Genomic DNA, 21,554 nt, shown 5'->3' on the forward strand with positions numbered 1-21,554 from the left:
TGACTCAAAGTTTTGTACCAATACAATGGAGAAAAGTTAAAATTGTTCCTGTGCCGAAACCTGGTCGAGATAATAGATCAGCAGCTGGCTTTAGACCTATTGCATTAATATCTTGTGTTTGCAAAATTCTGCATACTATTCTTACTCGTAGATTAGATTGGTTTTTAGAAAAAAATGATCATTTCTCTCAGGAGACTATAGGATTTAGAAGATCTCGGTCAAGTTATGACAATTTAGTTAGATTGATAACTCGCATTCAAATAGGTTTTACGAAGGGAATCCCTACAGCAGGTTGCTTTGTTGATATTGACAATGCTTATAATAATGTTAATATAACCAGTTTGTTAAATATAGTAGATAACCACGGGGTAGGTTCAATTATATGTAAATACTTATGGGAATATTTACGAGAAAGAGAATTGAATATTTATGTAAGTAATGACTTAAAAGTTTGCCGTACTACTGCTTTAGGACTAGCACAAGGTGACCCGCTGTCCCCATTATTATTTAACCTAGCTACTAGTAAAATTTGCCTATTCATACAAAATGTATACATCTCTCAATATGCTGACGATTTTGTCATTTATAGTTCTAACAAGAATGTTGACCTAGCGATAAATAATGTACAATCAGCGTTAAATTACTTTTCTAAATTTATAGAAGAACTTGGCCTCAACATCTCTCATAAAAAAACAAAACTGTGTATTTTTAGCAAGGGCAAACGAAGATCTAATCTTAATGTAAATCTAGTCAGTCATGATCATAATATTCAACAAGTTGACAGTGTCAAATATCTGGGAATGTGGCTTGACAGGAGTTTAAAATGGGGTAGACATATAAACGAGACAAGAGATAAAACGCTCAAATTCTTAAATATTTTAAAAGTTTTAGCTGGCAGTAAATGGGGGGTTCATCCGAAACACCTTAGGCGACTGTTTATATCAGTTATACGAAGTAGACTTGATTATGGAAGTTTTTTATACGATAATAGTATTAATAGTCATTTGAGCAAACTAGAAAAAGTACAGAATCAGGCTATGCGAGTCATTGGAGGCTTCATCAAGTCCACACCAATCCATGTCATGCAGAGTGAATTATGTCTTCAGCCTTTACCTATCCGCCGAAAATATTTGGCGGGTAAGTTCTGGCTGAAGTCTAGATCTTTTGAAGATAACATCACTATAGAAGTTTTAAAGTCACTTAATGACATGTGTAATAATGTATATTGGAGAAACAAAAAACTACCGTTGCTAATCATAGTCCATGAAAAGTTAAAACAACATTCTATCAAATCCACTAAAAAACTTCAAATTCATTGTCTCCCTACATGGATTGGTAGTTTCGATTTGTCAAAGATTATCACTACGACTATAGAGGGATTAAATAGGCCCAAAAGAAAATTAAATAGATTGAACATGATCAACTATTGTGAAAAACTTCTTTACGATAGATATAATTCATTTTATAAATTGTATACTGATGGCTCTAAAGATGTGGCAGGTTCAGGAGCGGCGATCTTTGACCCTCAGGCAGAAATTAGCATGAAATTCAAAATTGAATCGAATATCAATATTATGCACACTGAGCTGATTGCAATATCTGAATGCCTGTCTTATATATTGTCACTTGAGGGTGATAAGTTTGTGATTTTATCAGACTCAAAGAGCGCCCTTCTACATTTGGCTCGGCTAACCTCGAATATTCGAGGATACCCGATAGCCTATGACATCTTAGACTCCATATGCAAAATTAACAACAAAAATAAAACTGTCATAATTCAATGGTTACCCTCCCACATAGGAATCATGGGCAACGAGGAAGCAGACACGGCAGCCAAACGCGCCATCAGCGATGGTATACCCTATAACTGTATACCACTACCAAATGAAATTTTGATAAAATTTAAACAGGAATGTGTAGTAGAATGGCAAGAATATTTTGACGAAAGGTCTCGGGTTAAAGGCATATGGTATAAAACAATAGTGTGTCAGCTCCCTCGATGTCCATGGTTCGCAGAGTCCAAGTTTAAAAGGGCAGAGATTATAACTCTGTTAAGACTTCGGTCCGGGCACATCCCATCAAATAAATTCAAATTTATGGTGAAAAGGTCGTCCACACAAAATTGTATTGAATGTGGAAACACACAAGTGGACGACGTTTTTCACCTTTTGATGGAATGTGCACGGAACGGGTCGGAGCGGCCGCGTGTCCTTAAAAACAACTACAGCGTGGGTATGTGCAATAGCATATTAGCTGCCCCGCTGGCCAGGGACGTGCGGTCGCTTCTTAAAATGTGTTAACATTGTTATAATATATATATGATTTGTGTTTTTTTTTATTTTTTTTTTTGATTGTTATGTTTTATGTATGCATTATAATTGTTAATTGTAGAACCTACGGGGGTGACATAGTCTTCTTAGACTAAACCCCAAAAAAAAATAAAGAAAAAAAAAAAAAAAAAAAACTAAGTTGTTTCATTACACCCACGAGAAAATCTATAGCTTCAGTTACGAGGAATATTGTACGAAAATACAATATAAAGGTACCTAGTACAGTTCATTTACCCTAGTTGTTGATCTCTAACAATACCTACCTACTCGTATTAGGTAGCTACGAAGCGAGAGGGTAACGAAATTCATTAAAAAAATAAGTTACCAATAAGATCAAATTATTATCAATTTATATTATAATTATTTATTAGTCTTTTCGTTCACAATTCACTTTTAATTCCTAATAGGATAGCAAAACGTTAGATACTCGTAGTTTTGTTTATACATATACGTCTACAGGAAATACATGGTTGTGCCTATTTAAATTACTGGTCAAATGCGTGTCAAAACAGCAATAGACAGGACTCTGTTGCGAGGCTTTAAAAAACTGCCTTACCATACCTAAATCAAACGGCATTCTGAACCAGTGGTAAATTATTTGACAATTCAAAAGCACTTGTAAAAGTTTATTTCAATAAAAACATATCTATTCTATTCTATTCAAATAAATAAAATTATTTTTATGTTAATTTTTTCTCTCACTATAATTTGACCCAAGCCAAACTAGGTACCATAATGATAATATAGGTCGACGAGATATAGCTAAGTAATACGAGTAGCTGTATAAAAAATATACAATTTTTTTGTAACAGAAACAATAGAAAAATATAAGACAGAGCCATTCAGAACACTTATTATTACAAAAGCACAGTGGGAGTTAGATACCTAAGTAGCTATAAAAGTAACCGTAAAGGTGATCGTTCATATACCACGAGATGATATAATGCAATACCTACGCAATTTTTTTAATGATTATTATTAAATATGTCTAATATGATTAATTTTCCCGTTTCATCTCTAATATTACAACAATAGTGCAACGAATTGACTGTGATCCTTCAACCTTACAGATTTCACTCACCTCCCTAACCGTTAAACTATTGAAGCTTTTAGCGCCCTATGCTACTGGCATCGCTTGCGTTTATAGGGTTTTTTTTCATGTCATGTCATGACTCATCAGACCAATCAGCAAGTGCCAGTCTTGGGTGCCAGTGTGTTCTTACGCGTCAGAGTTGTTTGTTTGTAGAGCTGTGGCTCTATTGATCCAAAATATCGTCAGAAGCCGTCAGAAATTCAAATTAAAACTCAAAATATTTTTATTTTATTAGACTTTTACAAGTATAATACTTTTGAATCGTCAAGAGCATCTACCACTGGTTCGGAATGCTTTTCCTACCGAGAACACGACATACATATAAATGTGAAAACTAACCATCATATCATATGTCATCGATGTCGATGTATCACGACATGTGTCGTCACGACTGACAATTAATATAAATCCACCTGTACGGCTCTATCGGCTCTTAGCCCACCTGCGGATCTTGCTGTAGTGCGCGATGTACTTTATATCGGTGGGGAGGACTGTGGCTATTCAGTGAGTCGCTAACATAGAGGTCGGTAAGCCTTTGATCTGTGTGCAGGTGGGTGGAGCACGTAGGTATAATGAAGTTTACATAGCCCACGCATCGCCATGACAACGCGCCGAAGGGTTACTAAAACTAGCTGATGATAACGAATCGATATCACCAAGCTTCATAGTGGATTAGCAATTTTTTTGCCGACTATAGAAGGGTAATTATATATTTTTTAATCTATGTATGTATCTATCTATCTATGTTTGTTTGGTTATCGATTCCTTCAAAACCTTCTCAAAACAAAAGATCAAAGTCTTCACTCTAAATTCAAGCTTTCAAAAGCTTTTACCCGCAAAAGCGCGAACATTTTTTGAATAAAAGCGTTTTCATTAGATTGGATCTCCTTTAAGGAAAAAAATATACGTAGGTATTTTCAATTTTTTATATCTTGTAAGTATACTGACATCGTATTCAGAACTAATTTTAAATCTTGTCTTATAAAAAAATATAATTGTATTAGGCTCAGGAGACCTAAGTTAAGCTTCAATCTCTGCTAAGTCATTAAATTAGCCAATTAGCGGCAACAATAAGGCTTGACTTAAGCCGAGGCGTAGTAGGTAGACGAGGTTTGATTGTTTTGACACGTGGACCGTTACCACGCTAAAGTGATCCTGTCAAAGTTCAATGCCGCTCTTAATTATTGTAAGCCATACACCACATTACGAACTTACCTGACTAGCTATTTTGTCTTATTTTACGGTTTTCAAAATTCCTCAGAAATTCTTTGTTTTCTTGTTTTCCCAACATGAAAATTCTACCTCAAAAATGCAAGCCATCTCAGTGCCAAACGCGTCGTGAAAAATTACCGACCGAATAGGCAGAGAGACACTTTCGTATTTAAATTTGATAGTAAAGAATATTTAATATTGATTAATATGGTTATTCATATTCCGGCTATAAACCAACGGGCGGGGACGTTGACAAAAAGCTTGCCAATATTTTCCAAGCAAAAGCTTTCAAGCGTCTTCCAGCTGCCTTCCCTTTCAGATTTTCCTTATGATGTTTTACCCTACGCCCTTGATTATATCTCGGTACTAACCACTGTGACCTGACGCATAACCTTTTTGTCCCTTCTCCGTATAATCACATCGGACTACATAATGCCCGTATCTGTACATTGTAGACAGGCTGTTTTATACTCATTTTAATCTTAACATTCATTCATCAAAATCATCCACGAGTCACGATACCATCTGCTTTTATTAATATAGAGGAGATTGAATTCGTGTATATGCTTATCTTCTACTAGCTAATGCACGCGGTTTTGTCCGCGTGGAGTATACAAATTTCAACCCCCTATTTCACCCCCTTAGAGGTTGAATTTTCGAAAATTCTTTCTTAGCGGATGCCTATGTCATCATAGCTATCTATATGCCTTTCAGCTCGAGCAGTCAGCTTTTGCTTTTAATATAATATATATATACATAACCACTGTGGATTATCCAATGTCTTATTTTACAAATCCGTTACCAACATAGACATATGGTTACAAACAAGCTACCAAATAAGAATTAGTAGATGCTTTTTACTTGTATAGTGGCAATGTAAAACAAGACAACAATGACTGTCAAATTATTTCTACCATTCCGATATAGTAGGTAGGTACTTACATAGGTATTACGTAAACCCATTATTATACTAATTAACCTCTGGTCTGTGTTGGCATGGATCCGTGCGGGCCGCCTGTGTGTGTTGTCATGGATCCATGTCGTCCATGTCTATGCTACCTTGCCTTCTCTTATTGGATTTTAAGCTTTACTATTGTTAGAATAGAGTTTAAAGTCTAATGTCATAGCTGGGTCTCAACTCTCAACTTTACATCAAACAATTTTGCATACCTAATAAGTATAGGTAGGTATATTATTAAAGCCTGGACAAGCAAAACTTTGAAAACCTTTGCTTGAAGCCCGTGCGTGGTTACCAACTCTGAAATATTTCATTCATTCACCGTAATTCCAAGAATAACTCGACTTTGTTTTCATTGTGGTCTCCATTACCAACAGAAGCCGAGAAAATGAGAAACAAATTTTGTAGTTAACAACAATTATGAGCCTAGAATTTAATTTAAAAACTATTTTTTATTTAAAAATTACAGCATTTATACGTCTCGTTAAACTATTTTAAACCGCAATATCATCATATCCTTTAATCATATCATTTATTTACTTGTGTACAGGTACAAAAAGTGGTACAAAGAGTCCAATGTATTCAAACTATCTAGTTAGATACTCATAAAAAATAAAAGTTACCTACATCCATAGCTAAATCTAATTTACAGCGACGCGACGCGATGCTAACAAAGAGATGGAACCTCGTTATCGATCTCTCAGATTGACTTTTAATCTTTGAAACACCGAAGCCTATTTCTATCCTATTTCCTATTTCATTTCATTCATACATCAGAAATTTTCCCATTTCTGGCTTCGTAACTGAGTTTAAGCTACATTTTAATCGAATCGTTGAGAAATACTGAAAAAGGACTTGTTAGACCTTTAAATTGGATTTTGCGTATTTCAGTACCTCTTTAAACTTAAAGCTTAATTTGCATAGTCGTATGCTATACATAATCTAAAGATGATAATTGCGTGTTAGAAACCTTTGAACTCCGCAGAGACCAAAGTTCTGAACTGTGAATTCTGTCGTCTCTTTTATGGGGAAGATTCTTCTTACTTTCCCTAAAATTACGCTTAAGCTTTTTATTCCAAAAAATCCTATGTGATTATTAAAAACTTAAATTCATGCGGACGAAGTCGTACGCATCATGGTAATAATGGTATAATGCAATTTTTATATGAACTGAAAATGAACCGAAATTCCGTGTTTCAGGTCAAAACGTAGGATGGATACTCATACTTATTTTAAAAATTATCAACGTCACACTAATATTATAAAGGAGAAAGTTTGTATGTGTGTGTGTATGTTTGTTACTCCTTCACGCAAAAACTACTGGATGGATTGGGCTGAAATTTAGAATGGAGATAGATTATACCCTGGATTAGCACATAGGCTACTTTTTATCCCGGAAAATCAAAGAGGTCCCACGGGAATTTTAAAAAATCTACATCCACGCGAACGAAGTCGCGGGTATCAGCTAGTAATTAATATAATAGAAAAGTGGAAGGTTCGTAAAAGTACTTCGGCTTCAAAATAAAACAGCGTCGGTCGTTGCGCAACGCCAGTTATTTCCTTCAAAATTGTGTGGGCGAAGGGAATGGAATATAACGTTGTTAAAATGTAAGAAGATTATGTTATGTACCTACGTTCAAAGCAAATTATTACGCTTTTCCAACTACGGGAGAGTATAGTGATTGGCAGTTAGTGTTTATTTATTTGTCGGTTTAACGGTTCCCACGTAATTGCCTAATCATTAGATTATATCTAGGTAATACGACTCATTTTCATTATAAAAATTTGAACCCTATGACAAATTGATTAGAAATTATTCAAAAAATAAAAGCAAACTATTATAACAACACTCAAAATTAAATATAATTTAATTTTAATAAGCTTTAATGTTCGGTGAGAAGGTTCGCTATTTTCAAAGATTGTTGTACCACCTTCCATGTACTAGCTATGTATGTTTAAAAATGTACTTCTTAGAAAACTATTACACTGACCGCGATTTATCCGTTGAGAAGGTTTAACAGGACTCTCTCTGTCACTCGCTTCATACAATCGTAGTTCCAATTTCATTTGAATATTAAGCAACCAAAGTCCATGAAATTTTGCAGACATATTCTAGAAACTAATAGGTATCTGTATCTGTGGTGTTTTAGATTTTTCTAAAAATATGTACTTAGTTTTAAAATTACAGGGGCTCAAAGATTTGTATGTAAATTTTTGAGACCGCGTAACTTTGAAATTGAATATTTTAACAGAAATCTGGAAAACCACAAACATAGATATTAGTTTCTAGAATATGTCTGCATGGACTTTGGTTGCTTAATATTCAAATGAAATCGGAACTACGTTTGCATGAAGCGAATGACGGAGAGACCCCTCTTAAATGAGCGGGACCTGACGATACGTCCTTTCAAACAAAAAAGAATTATTAAAATCGGTCCATATTGTGGGAAACAGGACATAATTTTCGGCTAGATGTTGCCCGGACTGCATTCTCGAAGATTTTGTTTTTTTTTTTTTTCAAAATCCCGTGGAAACTCTTTGATTTTGTCGGATATAAAGTATCCATCTCTTCCATATGCAATCTACGAGTATGTCTGTACCAAATATTCGTCAAAATGGGATCGTGGAAAAGTAACACATGAGTACTATGGTATATATATAAATACAGATATAAACTCAACTTTCACTATAAGACTAAAAATAAATAAAGGCTTTTATTTATTAAAAGTGGAGTTCTAAGGAAGCGTTACTAAAGTTTTGGTAAAGTGGAATACACTTGATAAATAATAATTGCCAAGCTCTAAATATTGTACCCCTTTATATCGTGTAGAGTGACAGAAGTTTATTTTATCCATTTTCTATTTTCAGACCAAATTTGGTTTAAGGTATACGTATTTTAGGTAGGTGAGACTGGTTGAAAATTTCTGAAACTAAAATACAAAAGGAAGGCTCTTTACTCGAGACCAAAGTTTACTTAAAAATATGTTATATCCAATAATAATAAACGGCTCAAATTACATCAAAGAACAAAAGTTTACCCAAGCGGAAAGGGTAAAAATCACTTGAATTTCCATTCCTGTTTTAATTAAACAACGCCAAGTAAACAAGTAAGAACAAACCAAAATTTTGTCGGAACAATTCTAAGGTGCTATTAAATATATACTTATGTATTTTCTTGTTTATATAGTTCTACATTATTCTTATGTAATATTAGGTTATGCATGCGACTTTGTCCGCGTGGACTACACAAATTACAAAAATGATATCGCTTTAGACCGATGTACCACCTACTTTATTTACCATCATTATTATGATAAGAACAAAAATATTTTATTTTCTAATATTCTTTTAATTTGTAAAGAAATGAGATCCCTGCGGACTGCTTGGGAAAACCCTAAACAATTATTACTGCTTATCATTTTTGATATTTTCTACTGATGCTTATCTTTATTTTAAAACCAACGCTGTGAACTTTTCGCTTGAAATCTATTAAGCTCTACAGTTTTAATTATTTTGCGACGTAAATACTAGTTGGAATGTTGCAAAGTGAATAGCCGAGGACCCGGTGACCTAGTTTTGCAGCGAGATATTATATAAACGCATTTACCGCACGTTCATATGAATTTTTACATTTTCAGGCTCTATTTTTGAACTAAACAACATACTCGTACTTACTATCACACTTCACACGAATATAATGAGACGTGTAGCTAGATTGAAGTACGTAGCATTATTGACTACGTCGTAGATCCTTGTACTACGCGCTACGAATTTGCTTCGTTCTCGTGAAACCTGTTAGGTTCCCATCATTGAAAGTAATAATAATTAATTATTATGATAAATAAGTAATTATATGTTTAAATGTAAGTTCTTACCTGTGTTTTGAGCCAACGGTGCTGAGAGCACGTGTGATAAACATACGATCAACAAAGCCAAAATCAGCTTTGATCCCATTTTTGTAGCTCCCGCCGACTGCAACAAGGAAATTGTGTGTATAAATAAAAATCCAGTCATCTCTTTTTGAAAGTTTGTTAAGACGTTGTGTATAATTGCTTCTGTTAAACTCAACTCAACGGACTTGAAAAAAATGCTGTAAATAGACATACCAAATTAGTCAAAATACTTATAATATATGAAACTATAACATTCCTTTGAAAAGCCTATGTCCAACAGTAAACACATACCTACATACAGGCTGAGTGATTTGACTAAAAATAAATAAAAGCTAGGAAAGTTGAAAGGAACGCGAAAATAGTTTTTATATAACAAAATCATTTCACGCACCGTGATCAAGCAATTTAAGTCAATGTTCGCGTCAGTGATAAAATAAATGGCTCCCAGACTGATGGATGGGCCTCAAGATTATTTAGATAGTATTTTGAAAAATAATCAGGAGTTAATATTATTTTCTTATACTAATACGTACTATTAATATAATAGTAAATCATTAATATATTCTTTCGAAATATCCTTACAAAAGCGTAATGTACCTCATAAATACAACCTTTCCCTATTCAAAATGAAGAACTTTCCGAAAATCCTTACGACAATTTTTTTTGAATGATAAATAAACAAATTTTTTACGGACGTTTCATTTCATGAGATTGAAATTAATTGCTCAGCACAATATTAAATACTTAATCCTCACTTCCACGAATCAAGTAAAAAAATTTTTTGCATTCAGTGGGCAATGCCGGCGAGAGATGTGAAAACTACTTACTACTAAAATATTGGTGTTTTTCTTTTAAATTTTCAATTTCAAAGAGTTTAAATTGCCGTCTACACTTGTACTACTCTATTTAACTCGTTTGTTAGGTCTACTCTGGAGTATGCTTCCAAGGTATGGAGTCCTCAGTATAAGGTACATAAAGAAAAAAATTGAAAGAGTCCACGATCGGTTCCTAAAACGACTATCATATTACATATCTAAAAATAGTAACAGTAATGACATTCCCCCTTAAAAAATAAAAAATAAAATAAATTAATTAATTGTTGTCATCAAAATTTTATAATTTGTATTACAAATCATTAAGTATCATTAGTATACTTTTTGCATCTATTGGCACCCAAGCACAACACTAACATGTCGATGACGCGACCTGGATGCTTTTACCTCTAAAAATACTTAACAGCTACATACATTATTTAGGCTAGAAATCCAAAAGTAATAAATAGGTATGAAAATATCAACAAGTTGCCGAACACCGTAGATTGTACAAATTGCTCCAGATTCTGCGGTACAGCCCGATGCTGTCGCTCCGGTGACCCAGTTCCCCCCACCCTCCCCCGCTGAAACACCCCACTTCCGTGTCCCGGTAAACTTCTGCATCCGTTCTTGCCTGTATGTATTTCAGTGCGTGGCATTTGAGCACAAAAAAATAAGTCCAGAGAAAAGGCGAACCAATAACCCGACGATCTTTTGACGATCTTTTGACGACCTTTCTGGCGCAGTGGTAAGAGATGTGGTCTTAGTGGTGGGATGTCCTGGGTTCGATTCCTGGCAGGGGTTTGGAATTTTATAATCTCTAAATTTCTGGTCTGATCTGGTGGGAGGCTTAGGTCGTGGCTAGTTAACACCCTGCCGGCAACGCCATGCTGCCAAGCGATTTAGCGTTCCTGTACGATCATCATGATCAACCCATTGGCGGCCCACTACTGAGTACGGGTCTCCTCTCAGAATAAGAAGGGTTAGGCCATAGTCTGCCACGCTGGGCCCAATGCGGATTGGCAGACTACGATCCTGTACGATGCCGTGTAGAAACCAAAGGGGTATGGGTTTAATAAAAACTACCATACCCCTTCCTGATTAGCCCGCTTCTATCTAGACTGCATCATCACTTACCACCAGGTGAAATTCCAATCAAGGGCTAATTTGTATCCGAATTTTAAAGAAAAACCCTAAAAACTTGAGTACTCCGTACGCTGTAAAGCGGACGATAGTGGAATGCATGCGCTGAAATGGTGCGTATAAAAACAAGTATAAAGGATGAATGGGAAAGGCAGAGATAAGATACTGCCTAAGCCATCTTTCAGAAGTGGGGAGGAAGTTTTTAGTCCGTAGGCCATTGGGCAACATCCCCATTGGACTCGGGTTTGCTTAAAGCACTCAGGTATGCAATAAGCATAAGGATTTTCTTCCTTCCCAAGAAAAAATCTTTTGTTGCTTGTATGCACTAACACTAGGTTTCGCTCAGGAAGGCTTTCTCTCCGATTACTTGATACTTAGTTATACTAATATTTTCCTTAAAAAGATCAATTATACTTATTTTACAGAAATTGAACTTGGTGCCAATGAGGAATGCGCCAGGTCGCAAGTTCACTATTTAGGTGCATAGCTATTTCCACTTCCGCAAAAATTCGAAAAATTAAGAATTTCGATTACAAGAATGGTAAAGTTTCCGAAGAGCATTACAAAAAATCTCTAGAGACAATATTGGCATTGGTTAGATCAATTTCCAATAAGGGAAATTAATTAGTTTATTATAGTATCAAGATCACTTCGGAAGCTGAAGAACGGCCTTCTCTCAAGTAATGACATTGACGACGGGCGACGTTAAGTTAGTGAGGTAGGCAAACCTTATCATAAAGTTTTATCAATATTCGTTATGATTGCATTTTCTTTTTTAAAGAATTCTCTTTTTAACCGACTTCAAAAAAGGAGGAGGTTCTCAATTCGTCGGAATCTTTTTTTTTTGCAGGTGGTCCCATATGAATTTTGAGCTTAGTAAACCGTAGGTTTTTAACTAGGCATAGCATATTTTAGTACAGTGGGGTCACTAAAAATTGTGAAATATTTTTTTATTTCAAAATTTTTAGTTTATATTATACATAAAAATATATATTATATTATATTATATCATTATATATTAAGAATTTTAAGAAAAAATATTTATATAATTATATTAATATATATATACCTACCTATTTGCAATTACAAATAAAAATTTGCTTTTGAAGGTAGAAAGAAAAAAGAAACATGATAATCCTTCCATGGTATGGAACCCTCGGTGCGCAATTCCGACTCGCCGTCGAGTCGGTAAAGAATATCTTGTTTTTACTATTCGACAAAATACCTACCTGCCTGAATTATTCAGTCAGTTCTTTGTGATTGTCGCAGTCTTATCCCTAAAAAGGCTCGACTTTCGCGAATAAATTTCGTCTGAATTTTGCTTTAAATAAGACTAGCTATGTACATTTTTAATCATCGCGTCTTTGATGTTAGGTACGTGATTGCTACGATTTTAGTTGATTTTTTAGCATAAACTTAAAATGTGTACCAAATATATACCTATCCATATAAAAATACTAGATGATGAACGCGACGTCGCGTGGTAAATCCACGGTTTACAAATTAATATAAAGTAGCCTATATTTAGGTACATATATCCGACTCCAGGATACAATCCCACTCTGGGATACAAGCAATCCCTCAAAATCTGTTAAACGAAGGAGCCGTGAATCGCTAGCAGACAGACAAATGGTCGCATTATAATTAGTAGTTATATAGACAACCTGACTGGCACAATCAACGTATAGAAAGAAACCTGAGATTTGTAGGTAAGTTCAAAAATTCTAGCTAGTGAACGGGCTGGTAAATGCACATCAATATTTTTACGATGCAGTCAAATGATGATATTATTGTGTGAGTCTATGTTAGTACAAAGATTACACCCAAATTCATGGAATGAAAACCCATATTACTTATGTGTTTTTATTTGGGGATAAAGTCGAGACTATAAAAAGGCGGCAGTTTATAGATCGTCAAAATCATGTAAGTACAATCGTACGCCTGAATTCCCTAAATTAGAGAGAGATCCTGTGAGGGCCAGACCTTCTTTATACCTATTATAAAAGCTGAAAGTTTCTCTGCGCATTGTCCCCAACACAGAGAGGAATGATCAGCGACTATGAAGTTTGGATCATCGTGGCTTGGCTGATAACGGGTAACACAAGTGTAAATTAAAAATTTATAACACCCCCGACGATCCAAAGTATTTGAGTTTTCCAAAACATCATTTTCAAATAAATAATTATGTATTTAGGCAACGTCCATCTTGACAGCTTGACATTTGTCAATTGGCATAATATTATGAACCTAACGGTTATCTAACCTTCTTTTCTACAAGAAAACTAGAAAAGAGCTGATAACTCTTAAACGGCTGAACCAATTTTTTTGGATTATAGCTAAGAACACTCTCGATCAAGCCACCTTTCAAACAAAAAAAAACTAAATTAAAATCGGTTCATTCGTTTAGGCGCTACGATGCCACAGACAGATACACAGATACACAGATACACAGATACACAGATACACAGACACACAGATACACAGATACACAGATACACACGTCAAACTTATAACACCCCTCTTTTTGGGTCGGGGGTTAAAAAATGTATAAAATCACGATGATCCAAACTTCATAGTCGCTGATCGTTCTCGACCTCTCATACGAGTGAGTGTCTGTGTATCTTTAGTTTTTTCTAAAAATATGTAGTTTTAAAATTAAAGGGGCTCAAAGATTTGTATATGAATTTTAAAGACCGCGTAACTTTGAAACCGAATATTTTAACAGAAATCTGGAAAACCACAGGCACAGATATTAGTTTCTAGAATATGTCTGCAAAATTTCATGGACTTTGGTTGCTTAATATTCAAATGAAATTGAAACTACGTTTGTATGGAGCGAGTGACGGAGAGACCCCTCTTAACAGGTGCTCTATAAGTACGAGTACATATTTGACAGATTAACGTAAATCCGCTTTCACGTTCGTAACTTGTAAGCTTGAGAACACACAACACGGTATCAGAAAACAAACTATCGTTAATACGTAAGTAGCGCTATCCTCCTACTCTATTCTTTTATCTAAGCCGGAATCGCAATGTAGAACCAATGCCAGAAAGCTTGGCGTTCATTTATTCAATGTTTCTTTCTTTTATACTCATCGGCACAAAAGGACGCACGGATTTCAGACTATGCATAATCTGCCAGATAATATACGGCAAAGACGGTAAAACGAGATTAATGTACACGCGTCTGTTTCTATTACGTCGGCAATCTCCGACCGGCAACAGGGAAGCGTTGGTATACCTACTAGATGTTGCTATCTGATTGGTTTCTTCCTACATCTTCGACTGGCATCCGGAAGCTTACACTACATTCTGTTATTTGATTGGTTTCCCACCTATACTCAATACACATCTCGAGAATAGGTAGGTGAGCAAAGCCCCGTCATAATGTACCCTTTAAAAAGTCAAAGTAAAAAAATCTAAGATTTTTTTGCTAAAGAACAGATCATTGGCAAGTCCTTCTTCAATAAAATATTGTTTGTCTTCTCATTGACTGCAGGCTAGATAGATAGATAAAATAGATATCAACTTTCTTATTCCATTAAAACAAGCTAGATAAAACATTGGAAATTCAAACTTTCTCAATAGTAAAGTTAGCGCAGGCGGAAAGTTACTATACGCTCATCTTTCAAGATATTAGTTCTTCCTTTATATGTAGGTCCATGTGTTGTGAGCTATGTAAATACGTATGTACGATATGTTCCAAACGAAGTCTGCAGAGCTTAAGTGTCTTTTAAATTACAAAATACATATAATGCACTTTACGTTTTGCTCAAGCAACTTTCCAATTTTAATATCTTTAGTAACTAATTGGTTTCTTAGAAAAGGCCCTAACGGTCAAGGATGTTTAAATAATTATTTTACTTTCCAAGTTTATCCAGATAAGTGGCATCCCTGAATTCCCGCGTCAATTCAAGGATAACATTTATTATATTAAAAAAAATTAAGAAGCTTCACTTCAGTAAATTCTAGTTTATTTATTTATCTTTCTTAGGCAAGCAAATATATGTATAATATTATAATTGAACTTATTGATTTAGGCTGATTAGGCCAAGGACGGCCAGATGATATTAGAGGCGGCTAATCGAGGCGGCAAAAACTGGTGCGACTACGAAAGTACCCCGCCGGATGTACCTACCAGTAATTAAAGTTGAGACTGACACTTGACAGTTGACACTAACATTTAATTCCCAGTACGCTCACACAGCACTCGCTGCTGCAGCTGCTATGAGGTCTATGGCGATAATCAAGTTGCTTCAAAAACAGATTGGCAACCGTAAATCCAGCGTACTTACTTGTATAGTATTAGCAGAGGTCAGTGCTGCAGTAGGTATTCGGGTTTGATATGTATAATAATATATTTTCACTATATAGGTTACTTGAAAACTTAATAATTAAACCACAGCTGGGTGTCATTAAAAACTTTTTAATTTGACAGTTGACCGAGCTTGCTTCTGCGACCACCTCTTCAATCTAACCCAACGAAACTTGTGGGATTGATAAAGTTATTTTACGAGGGGCATGTGTAAATGGGAAGTTTACTTGACCGCTATTACCTACTCCTGCAGTGAGCGCCAATTTACTTGAATTATCTTAATTTTCACTTGGACTATTTCTTCTACAAAACTTATTTACTTGAATTATCTGAATTTTCACTTGTATTACAAGGTATATTTCTTCTACAAAATTGATTTGCTTCAATTATCTCAATTTTCACTTGTACTACTAGGAATATTTCTTCTACATTTATTTACTTGAATTGTCTCAATTTTTATTTGCAAGTAGATACTATTTCTTCAAAACTTTTAGGTAGATCCGAGACGTTACGTTCCCATCACAGCATCACTTAGCAGTCTTTCATTATGAGTAGGTAAGAATAATTTCTCTTGAATTAAAGAAAAAATAAAATATAGCCTATGTCACCCGGGCCTTTACAACGAATCAATTGACACCTCATTCATCAAAATCGGCCCAGTAGCTTAGGCGCTACGGTGTGGAACACACAGAATCTGGATACAAACATACATACATACATACATACATAGACTGCTAAAATCACAACCCTTCCTTTTGGCTTTGCCGCAGTCGGGTAAAAAGCATCAAAGAATGGGGTGCCGATTTAACGATGCGGCCCTGGACTTTCGACGGACTTAGTCCGCCGCTGTAAACCTAAACCATTTACTCTGTAGGTACACTACAGTAAACCCTTTTCAGACCCTCAATTTGCCCTCTGTCTAAAGTTATTCAGCCAGATCAAAAATAAATTTTAAGGCCCTGTACCTACAGTTACACAGTGACTAACCTAACCGTTGTTTTTCATCTTAGGGCAGTAAATTATACTTTACTAAATAAATAATGCCACGTATCTTAATTAGGTAATTTGTGTTACTAATTATTAACTTTATTAATTTAAGTAGTTGACTAACATAACATTACTTACATTACGTAATTAGTGGGTATTACCCTTCACAAATAGTTACATAACACGAAAATGTACGAGATTTTATGAATTAGGTAATAGGTACGTACTTAGGTATCTACTCATATACAAACAAAAAAAACTATAATAGCCCAATATTCGTATAAATTGTGTATCATCCTATCCTTAGTCCTATCATTTTATTGTTTGTACTTATTAAATATGGATAATAGTAGCTAAGTAAAGCTTCCTGATAACAATGGTTACTTATTATTTTTTACTTATTTATAATTCGATGATTTGGTGCTATAGTGGGAATAAAAATACCTACATGTTCTGTGAAAATTTCCACTCTGTCTATTACGCTTCATGAGAAACGGCCAGCTGACAGACATACATACAGAAGGACGGACAGCGGAGGCTTAGTAATTAAATATTCTGGCACACAAATCTTACTCAGAGCTTAAAATGATAAAGAAAATACCTATAACATTACAACAAAGAAAATGCGTCTAGATAGAAAAAATTGCCCTTGGGAATCTAGTTTTACTTTAGATATGCCCCATCCTTTTTCTCAAGACTTGAATGAATATACCTAATCTATTGTTAGACTTGTCACTGGCAGAACAATCTTGGAAAGACTTCGTTTTGTTCTTTCCAGATTTTCATAATAATGAGTTTTATCGAGGTAGGTAGATAGGTACGTGTTATAATATAGGTACCTCTGACTATTGTAAGAGTACTGTCTCAAAAACTTCCTGCAAATCCCAACAACAACTACGCAAAGTTTTATCGCAATCGGATGAATCGATACTCATATTATCACTGTTATTTTTATCGGAACATACATGAAACTAGATAAGTAGTACTTTTTAAGTGTAATGCTATTGAGTTGTGTACAATGTAGAGGTAGACCGTTATGTGTTTTTTTAAGCTGTACCTGTAACTCCATAATATTTATCGTAAATTTACGTTTTTCCCTGAAATTAGTACTCGGAATAGTCGCGATAGTTGAAAGCCATCAAAGAACTGCAGATAATTTATAAGAAAAATAAAGAAATATATAGCCTTTTCAAACACACTGAACGCTCGCCGTAGGACATGGAACATGGAACCTACTCGTAGATGCCAACATAAAACTTACAGATAAGTCTGACCTCTTTAGAATTTTTTACAAGTTTGCACATAATATGAAATTAAAAAACCGGCCAGGTGCGAGTCGGACTCGCGCACCGAGGGTTCCGTACTCGGTTATTTTTTTCGACATTTTGCACGATAAATCAAAAACTATTATGCATAATTTTTTTTTTAAAGAATATTAGCCATGTTAAATGACTAATATTCCCCTTTCCTCTCCAACTAAGCGTCAGGCTTTTGCTAGGAGTAGGTAGTAGTATTGAACCGTCGACCTTTCGGTTTTCAGTCCACTCCTTTACCGGTTGAGCTAATGAGCCTCTAAATAAAAATAAAAATCTGTTTTAGAATGTACAGGTAAAGCCCTTTCATATGAAACCTCACTTGGTATAGTTATCTTACTTTGGAAATTGAAACATATTTTTTTTTTTTTATTATGTAAACACAAATTCACGGTTTTCAGATTTATTCCTTTACTTGTGCTGTAAGACCTATCTACCTGCAAAATTCCATGATTCTAGGTCAACGAGAAGTACCCTATGGGTTTTCTTGATAGACACGACGGACGGACGGATGGATGGACGGACGGACGGATGGATGGACGGACGGACTGACGGATGGATAGACAAACAGACAACAAAGTGATCCTATAAGGGTTCCGTTTTTCCTTTGGAGGTACGGAACCCTAAAAATTTATAAATATGTACCTTACCCAGGTACCTATAGGTAGATATACAGAACACTGGTAGGTACCTAAGTTTTCTGTATAAGTATTATCTATTTACCTTTTAAAATAATAAGTTTTCATAAGTGTCTAATAAATGTATCATTAACTTGTATTGTACTTATACATCGGTAGTAATTAATTGTAGGCCTTTTTTAGGGTTTCGTAACCATAGGTTAAAAACGGAGCCCTATTAATGTCACCTGCTGTCTGTCCGTCCGTCTGTCTGTCTGTCTGTCCGAATCATATCATAGATCTCTAGCTCGTAGACGAAATGAGTTACAAACCTGAAATTTTGGTGTTAACCAGAGGGTGTGATGAAAAGAAAAAGAAAAGAACCAAAAAATTTATAAGTAGGTATTAAGTAGTAAGTACTAATATAAATAAAATATATTATGCCTAGTATACATGCTACTACTAAATAAAATACAGACTACTAAATAAAATTCCGTTTTATAATTGCCCGTTGTCGCGAAAACGGCTGCTAACTTAATTTAACTCCGGGTAGGTACCTACTCGTACCTATCCAATTCTGCGTAAGTATAATAACACACTATGTACATATTGTACCAAAGAAACAGCGTTGGAAATAAAACTGCATATTTTTTGCGTTAAACTGCAGTTGGTTATTAAATTCGTTTAATAAATCTATCTTAATTATATCAACTTACCTTTTCCCGCGTTTCACTAGGCTGAAAGTTCTGGTATGATATGAAACGTCCACAGTGCCACACAGCGAACCGCGTTCTCCACCCCCTTTCCTTTTCGTATATGCGATGTGGAAATTGGAAAACTCCGGGAGCGCATGCGTCCACCCTATGACGTCAATGGTTTCGTTCACTAATACAGGTGTCTGTATTCACCAAAATACCGCAGAGCTCATCGCGTGCTCTCCATTTTAGGCAAACAACACTAATCTCACTACAAGGATACTTTTACACATACCTACCCATTTTCCTTGAAATAGATTTTATCTTGTTCTATTTGAAAACCTGCTGCCATCATCCCTAGACTAGGTAGTAGACTTATTTAGATGAAGTAACTTTTTTAGGGTTCCGTATCCAAAGGTAAAACGGAGCCTTATTAATGTCACTCTTTGCTGGCTATCTGTTTGTCTGTCTGTCTGTCCGCGTGTCACGGGTCTCTAGCTCGTAGATGAAATGTGTGACAAACCTGAAATTTTGGTACGGCCTATTTCGTGTAGAACGTTGACCCAAAACCGAATATTGAATGGGCGGAGCTTCCAACATCAATGATTGAATTAGAAATTCAATTAATTTTCAGGTATCTCCCGAAAAATTAAAAAGGAGCCGGATTTTTTTTTTCTAACTCTAGAATGTAAAAATATGACTAAGGATGGGGTGGAGGGGGCAGTCCGTTCCGGTCTCAGGTCTAAAGGTGCCCACACACTTGAACTGAACTGCAACTGAACTGCGCGTCGCGTCAGCGCCCCGCACGATATTCTCTCCAGCCGCGACGCGCGTACGTCACTGCCGCGCGGCAGGGGCAGGACTTTAGGGCAGCCAAACCTTGGGAAATTCTTCAGTAAAATCCCAATCGGATGCGATGCCATGATGTACCTACTTGTATAATTTAACAAAGCCCCCAGCTATAGCCAGTGTTTGAAATTAATGGCGTCCCAGATGATAAAGTGAACGGCTGGGCTCTGGAACTCCCACTCCGTCACAACGCGACGACCCTGAAACATAGCCTGAAATGCCTTCGTCTGGGGCTGTTTCAAGATTAGCTACCGTTAACAGCCTGGCACCTGGATAACATCTGGAACCTACTACCTACCTACTAAAACCGTTCACAGACCTTTTGTTGGAATTTGTCCTATATCAAATGATAAGGGTAGGTACGTAGGTATAGATAGTACATCGATGCACTTTCAATCATTATACGCAACAAATACCTAGTTATGCGGAGATCCTACCAACTCCCATATTTTACAACTGTTTTAGCAACACGGCTCGGAGAACTCATAATGGTCTTGCACCTAATCTATCTCCGGTCTTGTCGAATTTCCGTCCCATCGAGCTATGAGAGTGAGGGAATAGAGATTGCACCGAATTTGCGCACACATATTTTGTGCACTAACGCACGCACGCGCATATAGGTACACATATAAACTTTCGCCTTCATAATATTATTAGCTTGATGTAATATTTTGCGCCCTAAATAAGGGTAACGCACGCACGCGCATATAGGTACACATATAAACTTTCGCCTTCATAATATTATTAGCTTGATGTAATATTATGCGCCCTAAATAAGGGTAGTTATTAGTAAAAAATACGATAATTTAAGCCGAATCCATAGCCTGAATCCCTATAGAAACTGGGGTAAAAGAAAAATCTCAGTGGGGCGCTAAGAATTGGCAAAAATACAGTGTTATTTTGTGTGGCATACAATATCCTATAAACTACCTTGCACATAGTCGTAGTAAAGGATTTCAGTCATTGAGATAGTGATTTCAGTGTTTCAGGGGTCTGAACCATTTCTGAATTCTGAAATCTGACTGTCTGAAATCTGTATTTCCGTAACGGGTAACATTGTAAACGAATCAAACATTGTGAGTCAATGGCTCACTAGAACTGTCTAGGACTCTAGGAATTATAAAAAACACAATGTCCCGCAAACATTACTTTTAAAATAAGACCTAAAAATATGTATAAGGTATTTTATAAAGCATGTGAGATTTTTTCACTTTAGATGGTGTGTGGTGTGTAGGTAAATATTCATTAAAAAAATTGTTTTGGATTTGTTTTAAAAATGAATTCCTTCTTAATTCAATTTTAACCCCACCACTTCATGAATTTTTTTGGGAAATATT

At 35.6% G+C, this 21,554-nt stretch overlaps 1 protein-coding gene across 1 annotated transcript in view; it reads right to left on the reverse strand.

Moving 5' to 3' along the window:
• The window catches only part of LOC123867547, a 48,091-nt gene extending 28,617 nt beyond the window's left edge, over nucleotides 1–19,474 (reverse strand). Inside the window, exons 1-2 of the mRNA XM_045909629.1 lie at nucleotides 19,390–19,474; nucleotides 9,469–9,565 (exon numbers count right to left, since the gene is read on the reverse strand). Coding sequence (XP_045765585.1) covers nucleotides 9,469–9,547 — 79 coding nt within the window. The 5' untranslated portion in view covers nucleotides 9,548–9,565; nucleotides 19,390–19,474. The remainder of the gene's footprint in view (nucleotides 1–9,468; nucleotides 9,566–19,389) is intronic.
• Nucleotides 19,475–21,554: the final 2,080 nt, after the last annotated feature.

This window comes from Maniola jurtina, chromosome 8 (assembly GCF_905333055.1).
Source record: "Maniola jurtina chromosome 8, ilManJurt1.1, whole genome shotgun sequence".
NCBI classification, from domain to species: domain Eukaryota; kingdom Metazoa; phylum Arthropoda; class Insecta; order Lepidoptera; family Nymphalidae; genus Maniola; species Maniola jurtina.